General features: G+C 38.3%; 1 protein-coding gene across 2 annotated transcripts in view; it reads right to left on the bottom strand.

Moving 5' to 3' along the window:
- clasp1a (cytoplasmic linker associated protein 1a) overlaps nt 1–13845 on the bottom strand; it is a 90818-nt gene extending 76973 nt beyond the window's left edge. The window contains exons 1-2 of one of the 2 annotated variants that reach the window (XM_079822158.1): nt 13749–13845; nt 10949–11527 (exon numbers count right to left, since the gene is read on the bottom strand). In XM_079822158.1, the coding sequence (XP_079678284.1) occupies nt 10949–11143 (195 nt within the window). In that variant the 5' untranslated portion in view covers nt 11144–11527; nt 13749–13845. Of the gene's footprint in view, nt 1–10948; nt 11528–13748 lie in introns of those variants that run through there. The other variant, XM_079822160.1, reaches the window with a different exon arrangement.
- Between the last annotated feature and the right edge of the window lie 512 nt (nt 13846–14357).

The following is a 14357-nucleotide window of genomic DNA, read 5'->3' as shown; positions in this document are numbered from 1 at the left end:
TTCCACAATGTGACATTTCAGAATAAAAGAGAACATTGAATGAGAAAGAATGTAGGGTGGGACTTGAATTTCTGTTGGGAATTGATTAGATCGGGAAACGTGTTTTCTATTGTTTTCCTTTGAAATAATGTGCATCGTTCACAATAAGACCAGGGCAGTATTTCCCAAAAGCATCATAAGCCCAAGTCGAAACTATTGGCACCATGGTCTCTTTGATCAACTCAGGCTCATGATGCTTCTGGAAAACATAGGCATGCGTGTGAAGTGAATGTGGTCAATTTCCTAGGAATTAGTTAGTCTAATGTTATACCAAATAGATGTTTGATCAACTTGATCAAACTTAAAACTTAGAGCAGTAGCATTAATTGTGAAGGAGGAGTTTTATAGGTAAATATATAAAACAATAAACCGTTTACAAACCATCTGAAAGTGAATTAGAAATTAAGCCAGCAACAGCTGCTGTGCCAAAAAGCGTGTGACCAGTGGAGAACAGTTAAAAAGATTATATAATTTTTTTTGTTTAAGAAATATTAAATGTTTTTGTTAGAAATAAAAAAAACGTAATGGTTAAAGGGAGGTGCCGTAAAGTTGCTTTCTATGAAAGTAACATCTACACCCCGCTATTATAAAGTCAAGGGTGGTTGAAAGGGCTTACAGCAACTGCATGACAAAAAAAGACAGTCTCTTGCCCTCCATTTTCCTCTCTGTCCCCAGTCAGCCACATTTCCTCTGTAAGCTGCTTAAAGACAGAATATTCCGCTGTTGTTAAGCAACTTCAAAAATTTGCTGCAGACAAATTTTACATTCATTTACAGGACTGGCTGACAGCTCTGATTGTGTGAAACCATAGATGCGAGTCATTTTGTAATTGTGTAATTCAATTAAATGTATATAATCGTTATAGTAGTTTAAATCACATTTTTTTTTAGTATGATTTACTCATAAACATGTCAAACACATTCATTTTTGTTAATTTTCCTAAACTGCCTATAATATCATTACATATGATTAACCAGAACAGAAAAAAACGGCATAAAATTAAGGAATTATGCAATTGTTTTTACAAATATGTACAATTAGTACACTTGTATGAATATAGCTCAATGGGCACTTTTTAAAGGGGGGGGGGGGCGTCTAATTCTATTTCATGCATTCTAACTTATTTACACTGTTAAAGTGTTGGTTTCTTATGCTAAACATGGCAAAAAATGTAATAAAATGAGTTGGACGTATGACAGTTTTTCTGTGCCAAATACACTCCTTCTGGATTCAAACAAGTTTCGGAAAGTTTTTTTCGAGTATGGCCATGCCTTACGTCAAAATGGGGGGAATTCTTTGTATGGGCAGTTCTCCAGGAAGAGCGCGTGCGAGAGCGCGCCCATCACCATGCTTCATTCGGGTTACGGTAGCCAACGCCAGTGCTGTCATTTTGTTTTTAGACCACAACATCAACAATGTCACTAAAGAAGTGTTTTTCTGTTTGTGAGGGAAAGATAACCTTGTTCAGCTTCCCAATAACCCAGCGTAAGGGAAACAATGAATGCAGTTTGTTTTTCTGGAGCAGCAACTGCAAGTGTATTTGTTTGTTCTAGGGATGGGCATTTTTGTCAATTTCTCATTTCGATCATCGATAGGTCTCAAAAACGAGTACTCGAGTACTCGGGGGCGGGGCTTGTGCAGGGGGCGGGGCTTGTCCGTCATTGAGATAATGAAAACTGTTTTGAAAATGGTTGTTGACAAATACAAGTGACATGAAAACAGGTATATGAAAACATGAACATATAAAACAAAAAAATAACTGCTAGATTATGATGCATAAATGTCTTTGAAAAAGAAACATCTTTATAAAAATGACCGTCTCAAACCAAGTCAGAAATATCGAGCATTGCCTTTGAGCTAAAACTGTGAAATAACACCACCCTGCAGAGCTTGCTAGCTGGTTAATAAACTCAACCAAACGCACACTATATCAGATTAATATGAAGATTATTATGAACCTATTACGACATAAATCAACACAAAAGGACGTGAATGCGCACGTGAACTTCAGCGTGCTAGATTTGACAGGCGCGGGTTTGAAACGGAACATTTTGAATGCGCTCTTCCCTTAACAACGCTGATACACGGACAACGAAAGCACACAGAAACAACATTTTATTAAAATCGTGTTCTCATTATAATGCTTTGACATATTGACTCTGCACATCATGCACTTAATTTTATTATTCAAGCGTTTACAGACATCACTGCGTGTTTTCGAACTCATAACGAAAAACAACTTTAAATAACTATAGGTCTACTGTTAAAAAATATGAGACCAGTATAGCACTGCTGCATTACTAATATCAATGATTCTGAGAAAGAAATAGCCTATCTGAAAAGAATGACTGTCTCTAAACCATCATGTCGAGCATGAAATATGCATTTGAGCTGAAACTGAAGAGAATGAACAACAGCCGGTATAACGGCAGCGCTTTTCTAGTTTATTAAGCTCAACCAAACGATTCTTGTATTAGATTAATCCGATAGACAACATAAAAGTAATCTTACAACGTGCATCTGCAGAAAAGGACGCAAATGCGCACATGAACTTCACGCGCTAGTCTGAGTGTTCTCGCTAGTTTCTCTATGGATCAGCTGATAAACGGGGAACCAAGCACAGATCATTTACAGCATTCTAATTTCCATCGTGTTCGTGTTCAATGCTATGTAGGCTATGACAGATTGGCGCTGCACATCTTGCACTAACCATTCAATGATCACAGTGATTCCAGACATCACTGCAGTGCACGCCTCAGTTTCACTTTATTTTGCCGCGGTCAGGAGATGTGCTGTATAACGCTAACCAATCAGACCTCCGGTACAGCGCAAAACGACGCAATAACCAATAAAAAAAAAGAGACAAATATTTTTTTTTCAGGGCGATCATCGTTCTCATGATCGATGATCGCTGTCACGTTCGAGTACTCGATTACTCGACCACTGTTGCCCATCCCTAGTTTGTTCCCGATCACAAGTCGATATACTGCATCAAATGTCTGTGTTTTGTTGACAATCGGCACGCAAGTGCATATAAATGTAAACAACACGAACGTACAGTGAATAGAAAGTTATCACGGGAGGGAAATGCCAAAAAATGTATTGTGTGTGCGTGTGTTTGTCATAGGTGTGCGTCTTTAGCTTTGCCCACTGCACGCCTTCGGCTGTTTTCGGAAAGAATCGGTACTGCTTATCTGTCTTTTATAAATCCAATAAAACTAAAGATTTTCTTGAGATATGAATTATGCAATGCTACTCTGTAGGTACTCAAAATTAACATGGAGATTGGCTGAAACTGTGTTACTACCCCTGGTCCAGAATGGCTTTTATTACACCTCACCTCAGTGAATAATTGACTCACTAATTTAAAAATATATATTTATAGGCAACATACTAGAGGCTTAGTGCCACATGTACTTGCCAAAACAAATTAAACTAGATCCTGCATGATAAGAAAGTGTTAACAGCGTTTTGCCCTTCACTGGCTAAACAGGTCCTTTGGATTGAAAGTCTAGACTGCAGTCACAATGATTTGCTCTTTGATAAAGCACAAAAGGCTTTATTAATCAGTTTATTAAGCTGTACAAAAACACCATTAGAATAGAGATAACCACAAAAGCTTTTAATTCTGGTTAATGTGAAGGAAGGACCACAATCAACAGGACAAAACCTTTTCAGTGTTTCCCACAGACTTGCACTTTATTTGTGGTGGTACTTCCACCGGGGAGGGGCTGCTGGAAACTAATACTATAGTACATAACACAAAAATATGTGCCAAATATTTCAAATTGTAATGAACTTTATTTACATAATTAAACATCTCCCACACATTACGGCTCTTCTATTTATGGCAAATTTTGCACCCTTAGTTGGAACATGCTATTTTATCTGGCTTTCTAAAAAATATATATACTATAAAAATATACTAATGTCCTTTCATAAGGGAATCTCTCTCTTCATTATCGATCTCTTCCTGACCCTCTCAATCTGTTTCAGTTGCCACAGCAGCACTGGTTGAAGCCTGGAAATATTCAAATCAAATTAACTGGATAGCTAATCATACAGCTCGGACTGTTCAGCTTTCCGGCCCTGTAATTTTGTATCTCTTTGAATTTGAGGCGTTGGGTCTCTGCAGCGTTGTGTTAAGAACATACATAGACTCTTATGCCTGGCTCACACTACAGGAGTTTTAGGCCGATTTATGGCCGATTTTCCCCTCCCGAGATTCTGAGAAAAAATCTTGTCCACGACCTCGATCGGTTCCGATGTTCGGCGCAGATTATCTGGTAATGTGAGACATTCACAGATAAAATCTTGCCCCTCCCGATCTGCTCTCACACAAATCGGGCTCGCCCCGATCATATCAAACATGTTTGATATTTATCGGGATGAGCAAGATTGTAATAACGTCAGTACTGTCACAATAGCCAATAGGAAACAAGTCTACGACTATGTATGTGCGCGCGCGCGCTGTGTGTGAGAGAGAGAAAGCTGCAAACCATTGTTTCTTATAAGTAGACACATTTCATAATACATAGCCTACTATACTAGCACCAATTGTATTTTCATATTACAGCACAAATCTACACTGTAAAAGGTGACACTGTCGCTTTTGAACTAGGCAGGCAATATTATAACGGTAAACATTCTAGCACACTATAGCCCTATTCGCACGGGTTTAGTAGGCTATCTGGGGACATCTGGTGATTTGTATTAATTGCAGAGAATGTCTGTGATCTTAATCCCGTCCGAATCGGCCATGTCTGTAATATGTAAAGTAAATATTCCCCCGCAAATGACCTACCATATTTTGCCAAACACCGAGGCCCTGTGATAATATTAGTCCCGTGCGAATCTGCATCTCTGTGATTTGGCCGGGTTTAGGCGGATCGTATATCATTTTTGCAAGGTTTTTGTTTCCTGTGTGCATTTTTATCTTTATCTTTAACGAAGAATGGCACTAGGCTGCATAAAATGCGCACCGTTATGAATTCCCGTGCGGCCGCGCGGATTATACTTTCACTTTAGAATGAGCATCAATTTGGGAGTAAATTGCTTGAATGGTGTGTTTAATATTCTTAATGAAAAACACAAAAACAGAAAATGACAATGACAAACTCGCTTAAATGGGCGCTTTTACATTTAGGTTTGAAACTGAATCTTCCGCCGTATATATTATATTGCTCAGTTCAGTTTTTAATTGTAGCGTCTGTTCTCTAACTTAACTAAATTATTATTTTTATTAGGCCTACTATAAAACAATCAAAATGATATTGATACGACTGTTTATAATTTCATACAGCTATATCTATAACGAAGAAAACATTAAGTCTTGACATCATATCCGGGAGATAAGTCAGTAAATTCGAGTAAAATCACAGGCTTTGCTTATCCCGTGCAAATGCACGCAAAATTCAGATGTGGGGAGTAATTTCTAAATCACACGAGGTCCCCAGATAATACTAATCCCGTGCGAATACTAGGGCTTATGATAGTAATATAAGGTAAATTTTACCTCCATTTCTCGCTGAAGAACTGACAGTCCATGTTGATCCCGTCTCCCCAACCATTTTCTCATCCACACTCGTTTATTCTTACGCTTTTGTTTTTTTTTTCACAACAAGCAAGTTTTCGGTTTACAGTATCCATTTTCCCCGATTCCGATCTGCTGCGTAGATCACGTGACGCGCTTCCTCTGGCACGATAATCTTAATAACATTTTGTAGTGTGTAGGGATGTGACGGTGAGGAAATTTTCCCACCGGTTAATTGATGTGTGACAACACCGGTAATACCGGTATCACCGGCGGAGGCTTTTAAATCACTAATTCTATCTAACCGAAAGTAACATGCACACGACCGCTCTGAACTGAAAACGCGCCAGTGCGCACACACCGTGAATGACCGCTCGTCTGTAAATGCGCGCTCTGTGAGGCCATGGGTTGCTTGAATTGTGGGTTCATTAGCCTATTATTTTTAATGAAAAACACAACAACAAAACAAATGACAAACTCCCTTAAATAGGCGCTTTTACGTTTCGCTTTGAAACCAAATCTTCCGCGATCATCTCAGTCAGCTCCTCACTCTTAAATCTGATCCGAATGACTCCTGCCGAGACTAACGGTCGGATCCTGCTTTATTAAGCAGACACGTTCAGTTTTTATTTGTATTGTCTGTTCTCTAACTGAACTAAATTATTTTATTACTATAAAAAAAAAATCAAAAAGACGGTGGGCGGTGCCACGGTGGGCAAGTGATGTAACCGGTGTTGAGTCTGGACACCGGTAACACCGGCAACACCGACTATCGTAGCAAGCCTAGTAGTGTGTGATGCTTCACGAATTTCAAATCTTGTAGTGTGAGCATGTTTAAGATTTGAGGGAAGAAAATCTGCAAAGATTCTCCTGAAGTGTGTGCTGCAACCAGATTTTACAATCGGATAGGATTTTAAAACTCCTGTAGTGTGAGCCAGGCATTATCGGAGTTAAAATCAATGCATGAGTTTTGGACTTGTGCAAGTGACCGTGTTCATGACATTAACCATTCATGAAGTCCTGGTAAACTCGGTCAGCCGTCTTCTACGTCAGTAACATCTGTGACTGATGACGTTTCCATGGGAACACAGATGAACGGATATTAAGAAACACCCCCATGTTTTAATTTGCTCGCTGTCATGCGAGAGAGAAGTGCTGAGCCAGTTAACGTAAGATTTAACACATTTTAAATTGTAAAATAAAAAAAAATTAAGTGAAAACTAGGAAATCGATTTGTAACGGGTGGCCACAAATACATCAATGTATGGGAAACACTGCTTTTCTATTATAGTGTACAAACCACAAAGTCATGAACTAAAAAAAAAAACGTTTAACACGAAACTTTTAGATGAGTCGGGTAATCAATTCTGTTTTACTACAACCTACAACATGATGAAGCCAAAGCTGTCAAGTACTGTAAAGCTTGTAAAGTAACAGAGTCAGCATTACTTCAAACACCAAACTGTCTTCTGATACGGCATCTCACATGGAGGGCCAACCTCACCCAAACCCTGCCCGAATACTTTCCACATTACTCCCAACATCAATTGCTGTCTCCTTCAAGGCTGGTGCTTGTGGATAAAACGCAACGTGAGCGAAATCATTTGTTCTCAGGCAGTTGCTTGCAACTGTGTGGTTACTGACATCTCACAATTAAGGCTGGGCGATATATATATCAAACGATCACAATATAATCAAAGTGATTTTGCTGACAATATAATATTGCAAAGATTTTTTTTATTTGGCTATTATATTACTTATAACACTATTTGTGCCATTAGAATTTTTAATTGCATCTCTGATTTAAACCGGACTAGCAAAGTGGAGTTTGATATGCTTCATTCATTACTAATACAATAAATCGATTCAAAAGGATTCAGCAATTAATTTGCCTAAACTCAAAAGTGCATCAGATTTTTGTTAAATAAATGTATGCAAATAAATAGGCTACTGCTATTTATTACCCTGTTTTGTTATGTCAGTGTATTTTAAAAAAAAATTTTTAAATAGTGTAAATTTAGTGGAAAAAATGCCTTGATTGTTTGTATTTGGTTTTTACTTTACATTTTGCATCTCATTTGAATCTTATTTACAGTCTCTTTGTGGATGAAATTATGTTTTTTCTGTTTGGGTGGGAAAAATATTAAGACAATACATTAGAGATAAACAATGAATTACATCAAAAGGCTGTCATATTAACTATCACCAGTCCTGATGGCTGTTATGAAATATTTTCCATTCATGGTATCACACAGCAACTGGCTGAAACATGAGTTCAAGGAGAAGAGAGTTCAAATGAGGTTGTTCATTAAAAATGTGCTCTCAGTATCCCTCAATCTAATGCTCAAATCATGTGACTGCAAAACATTGAGCCTAAGAATTTACACTACATGCATGATGTCACAGCATTGAAATGAATACAAAAAGTAGCAGACCTGCGCTTCATGGCACTAACCGCTTAACATAATTGCTACTCTATGTTTACAAGCTGCTCGAGGAAGTGACATCAAAGATAAACAGGCTCTGAACACTGTCAAAATAATAATATATCACAAATAAACAAAACCTACGCAAAACAAAAAACAGATGGGCGTCTCGCCGGCTCTGACTCAGCACTGCAATGCTTTGAGGTCAAGGAGAAAGATTTGAAATCCAAATCTCTCGTAGTTGCTTCTTAAGAGGATTTTTGGCATGATTCCCATGAAACACTTTATCTCCATTAATTGTCGATGTTAGAGTTTGATATTCTTGAACATGAAACCAGTAATTGACCACATTCAACCTACAGTCTTCTTAAATGTCTACTGTAGACAGCATTCAGTATAAAACACCTATTGCATAAATAATCATGTATAAAAATAACAACAACTTCTTAAGGTCAGCTTGAGTTCTGGTAACAAAAAAAAAAAGACCATAACAAAAATGAATGAAAAATGTGCCTGCCATTTACACAATTAAAGGGCTAGTTCACCCAAAAATGACATTTCCCATCTCACCATCATTCACATTTAAAGGACTTCCTTTCATCTATGAAGAACTCTTTTTTTTGCATTCAGCTGGGACCACACTAAAAGATTTTTAGAATCTTATAAGATTTTCAAAATGTTTTTCAAACGATAAGAAATCATAGATTTAACCGTTTTGTTCCTCTAGTGTGTGGAGCGCCACGATGTGATGATCAGGAAAGCACACCACACACTAACAGATTCCATTCACAAATAACAGAGCCCCGCCTGTGTGTGAACACAGGAAATCTCTCAAAATCTCTTGCAGCAAACATGACTTTAAAGTAAACTAACATGGCGGTCAACCGGCAAGTAGAAATGGCGCTTATACTGTATGGACTGCTTCTTAGAGAACATCTGAGGGGGGAAAAAGGAAAATGAAAATGTGAGTCTTCCGTCAGCTCACTTTCCGATTGCGTATCGTTTAGTTTAACGTGATAATTCTCTGGTTTTCTCCGGTCAAATTTTAACCGGTCCAATCAGCGAACAGAAGGAGTGGCTGAGAACGATGACGTTGATTGATGTTGTGCGATAGTTTGAGATGACATACGTCACGACCAAACGTTAGCGATTGGTTATGGCAGATCCAGCGTGGCTCTGGGCAGATCCAATAGTTTTAAACTTCAACAGAGTACCCGCCTTCAAGGAAGTTAGTGCAAATGAAATGTATACGAGAGTCTGGTAGGACCAGGCTACCTCCGACGTTCTTCCGAGCAGATTCAGTCACTCTTAACACACCTCACACCTAGGGTTGGGTATCGTTTGGGTTTTTTTCGATACCGATGCCAAACTGATACTTTAAAAACGGTACCGGGGCCTAAATGGTGCCTGAACCGATACTTAAAAAGGGCCACAAAACAAGGTGGATGAGATTAAAGAATGGCTTTTTATTGATTTTATATTACTATTAAAATTGAACAATTTATTACAAGTTTAAAGTATACTTAAATATATAAATATATATATAAATACAAAACACAATTTACTTAACAAAAAAACTGTAAAACTAAAGCCACCTAACCCAACTAAAACAGGCCTAACTTAACTCTAAATAACAGTTACAGTAATAACAGCAGTAGTCTGTATTCTTGGTATGCTACAAACCAGCTTCAAGCTTTAGCTTTATTTTGCAGAAATATGACCATATTCTCTGGCTAGATATTTTAGAAGGCATTGCCTTATTGTTTCCATGGCGACATATCGTGCTTCGCACATGACACACAGCTGCCACAATAGCGCTGTGTTACAGACAGCTCAGCTGTATCGGGTATATTTCATTTTTTCTTTTTTATTCAAAATATTCACAAACTTGCTAACTATGTCATGAACTATCTGATATTCTGATTTTCAAATATGTGTGCGTGAATGTGTGTTAGTTGATCTATACTGCACGATGGGCAGGGCCATGTTAGTTTGCGCCTCAGAGAATCACGTAAATTCATTCACATCTCACAAAATACATGAAAGTAAGTGACTGCTGAACTGGGAAAAGAATAGAGTAAACTATATGGTTACTATATAATGTGTATCTGATATGAATAAAACATGTAGTCAAGTTATAACTGTCTGAAAGGATTATTTTTGCCGCTTCCATAGACATCAGTGTGTTTTTTGCTAGTACTTATGAGCATTTAAATGTCTGAAAACTAAATGTGGTTGAAAACACTGAATTGTTGTGATATGTGATGAACGTTGAGCGCGTCTGTCTCTGGCTCGGCGCCAGCAAAAAGCGCGAAAGCACATTTGAATTTAAGTGGCACCGAAATCTGCGTTCAGATTCGCATATTGGCACCGGGTTTCGGTACCCAACCCTACTCACACCACAGGAAAATCTGATAAGATAATCTGTAGAACCATCAAGATAATCAGGACAAGAAATCGGCCCAAAATCGCACCGATTATCTTATGGTTTGCAACCAGCATTAGCTGTAACTACATGAAAAACATTTCACCAAACGTATTCTGTGTTCAACAAAAGAAAGTCATTCAGGTTTGGAACGACATGGGTTGAGCAAACAATGACCGAATTTTCATTTCTCGGTGAATGAATGCTTAATCGTCATCCAAGGACGTGGACACAAAGTGAAGTCTCTCATTGTGTCTGATCTTGGAATATGTCAACATGAAGGCCTGTAAATGTTCCAGTGACCTCAAAAGCCTGCTCTGTTTTGCTCAAGGGATCGATTCAAGCCCTCAATTCTATGCCAGACAACTGCCTGAAGGAGAATTCCAAAAGAAAAGCCCTTGCTTTAAAACCCATAATACCCAGCCCCATTGAAACACCACCATGCACCATTCACAGTCTCAAAAAGCCCATCAAACCTGCAGAAAATTACTGTTAATCATCTAAATGGTATAAACAGCCTCTTACCTTGAAGTTGCTGGAGTTAACCCAAGATGTGGCGATACCGTCCACCATTTTATCCAGCGCAGTCTGGTCACTCTCCAGGTCTTGACACTTGTCTGAATCTGTGATGTAGTCGATGAGCTCCGGACCCATCTGCAACCTGCGGGCCACATCCTTCTGTAGCACCTGGGTCAGACAGTACTCCATATTGGGTTCCATGGCCTACGATGTCCTGCCACCACCCGTGTGGCAGTGGAGTGGAAAAACTATTAAAAAAAAAGGCCTTTACCGTGTGCAATCCAGGCAAAACAAGAGCACACGCTTATTAATATCCCGTGTTGATGAATCCTATGAGTGCCACAGACTGGCAAAGAAGCTGAGCGGTAGGGATGTCGACTCGGGAATGCAAACGATGCACCATATGTGACTAGACAACAGCTGATGAGGACTGCGAATTCTCCTTTTTGTCCCTTTAGAAGGCAGCCAAACCACTAGCAGCAGCAGAAGCGCTCTCGGTTGCGGTGGCAGCAGCAGGAGTTGCGGTAACTAGAGCAGGAGAGAGAGGGTCCGGCGGAGCATTGCTTCATAATTCAGAGGTCCTCCCTGCTCAGGATGAGAAAAGAGAGCCGTTAGTCGAGTACCACCTCTGGATATCAAATGCCAGTGCGGCAAGTCCTGCATTTTTGTCAGCTCAGTTCAGCAGCCACTTACGAGAAAAGCAGAAAAGCCCTTTGATGGTGGTGACATAACTCAAAGTCCGGATTGCATACTCTTAACTATTTATTTGCTGACCACGCATCAGCTGCACAGATTTGTGGGATACAGCAAGAGCGGAATTCCACTTTGGTTAAAGGGATAGTTCGCCCCAAAATTATAACTGTCATTGATGGTATACCATACTATACTATATTCAAAGCGGTGCAATAGCTCGAAAACATTAGCTAAATTTAGGCAAATTAATGTGGGCAAAAAATGTCTATTGTCAATAGCGTAGCAATGTACAACACAGCTCACACCAAAGTCACTTTCAAGTCGAGCACCTTTTTGTTGACATGAGTGAAATCTGCGTAGGGAACTTTTTCGCCCTCAAGCAAAACCTTGCACAGATTCATATTGAAATGACTAGCTTTTGCCTATGAAATGTGCACTTTAATAACCACATTTTCAAAAGACGCTTAATTAAAGTTCTTAAATTGTTCTCCTTTTCTCTTGTACAGAAAAAAATAACAGTTTGGGTGAAATAATGCCTACACTTAACTTGAATTTAGAAGTTAATTATTAAAGTTAAAGCACAATAATTTGAAGATTTGTAAATATTCTGTAAAGTTATTATGCAGAATTTATACTACAATGAGCGAATTACAGGAAACTTCTAGGTAACGTAAAGCTTTGTGTTGCACACCACAAAAACAGCAATGCCATCACTAGGATACTGCATTGAGACAAAAATCTGATAAGGGCATCATGGAAATAATCTGGCTGCAATCACAGTTGGTCCCCGCAAAGTGTATTACTCTAAGTAGATTACCTGATGCTCGCAGGACAATTTTTCTGAAAGACTTCATGAAATGAGCAAAAAATGTACTGTCCATTGATTAGGACAGAACACTGAAATTGATGAATGTACTGGTCACTGAGGCAATCTGATCAGTATGCATGTACAGTGCAGTCCAAAACCATTTAACATTCCAGTTTCAGGATTCCAAATAATGTTATTATAATTATAATAATAGAATAAAAAAACAAAGGCAGAAAAATGACAAAGTAAAATGAATGATTTGCACAAAATATTTCCTGCAGCTCAAAGCAAATATAAACAAATAAAATTTTTACATTCAACTTTTCCACTCAAATTATTATGCAGACTAAATACAGAAAAATACAAAACAGATGATTTTGTATGTTTCTTTTTTAATTGATTCACTAATGGTCGCCGACATTTGGTCCTCGCTGTGTGTGTTCTTCACTGTCACAAGCGGATTTGATTCTGCTTAGTTTACATTACAAGTCTGTGCTTGTGCTTCATGTCTCTAAGCTACACAATAATGGGAGGAGACCTTACGTCTCCTAATTCTCCACCGAACAAAATCAGCACACAGGAGTTCATCTTTGAGTCATCAGTGATGTCACACACTGCATGATAATTCAATGATGTCGAAGATGATTTAACCATGCCTCTCTCAAACATATATCAATCACAGAATTTGATTACAGCTCACTGAATTTTTTTTTTTGTGTGTTACATTAACATGGCAGTCTGTTTTAAAACTGGTTGATAAGTAAATGAACGGAGCCTGCTGGACACAAGCTAAATGTATTATGCAATTACATCAATACTCACCAGTATTAGGTGAAAACGTGATTATAATTCAAAGCAAAATCATCATGTACATACAACAGAACTGATATAAAAATAAAATAGAAAAATAGAAAAATCAAAACAAGTAGGCTCAAACAGAGTGAATGACAGATCATACATGAGTATCAATGTAAATACATTAACGTTAATGCTCATGTAGTATCTGTCATCTACCCTAAATGAGATGCTTTACTCCTAAGTCCAGGCTTTAAAAGGTCTCATTGTCTTTTATATACGTTAACAATTCAAATACCAACACCCTTTTTATGAAATCTGAATCAGTATTTAATTATCAAGTGTTTTCAAATCATATATGGATGATTTTGTTTCTTTTTCATTGATCATCTAGCCGGTTATGCTAGCTCTCACTAGCCGACCGAATAAACTGTCAAAACTCCGGCGATTTACACCAAACCGGTACATGTAAACGACAAGCTTGGATAAAATAATAGGTTATATACTCACTCTGCCGAATCTAGCGGTGGTTTCTGAGTGAAATGACACGGGTTGGTTTCCTAAAGGTAAACGAGGTTTGTCTCTCTGGTGCTGCTCCTGTAGACACAATGATGGAGCCGGAATGCGCATGCGCCACACACCTCTGTTGAGTCTGTTCTATTACCAATTTAATAAACAACCCGCTTACAGTTTTGATACAAACGTTGCATCATGACAAACATGTTTCTTTTTATGCCATTATGATTTCTAGCTATTGTTTAAAAATGTGGCCTGTGTCCCTTTCTTATGCATGTATACAGTATGGGAGTATTTTTTCTATAAGCACCTTTCCCTCTGTAATTAGCGATTATTGCTCTTATATTTGAGTGCTTATCTACACCGTGACCAACAGATATTTTGTTTACATCCGCACATTGGAAATCCTATGGTTTCATTCTGTATCGCAGCCACATGGCCATTTTCCTTGTGTAGCTAAAACAATGAACCTTTATGGCAGACCAATTTAACATTGATTCCTCAAAACTATAGCATATGTTACTGGTAGCCGATGTATTTTTAAATGTTAGTAAGCATTCTAATAGCAACAAGCACCTTTAATTTTTTTTCAACTAGGTAAGA

Source organism: Gobio gobio (assembly GCF_949357685.1).
Source record: "Gobio gobio genome assembly, chromosome: 7".
Classification (NCBI taxonomy): Eukaryota; Metazoa; Chordata; class Actinopteri; order Cypriniformes; family Gobionidae; genus Gobio; species Gobio gobio.
Note: the sequence above shows the minus strand (reverse complement) of the source record. Positions and strands in the feature narration are given on the sequence as shown.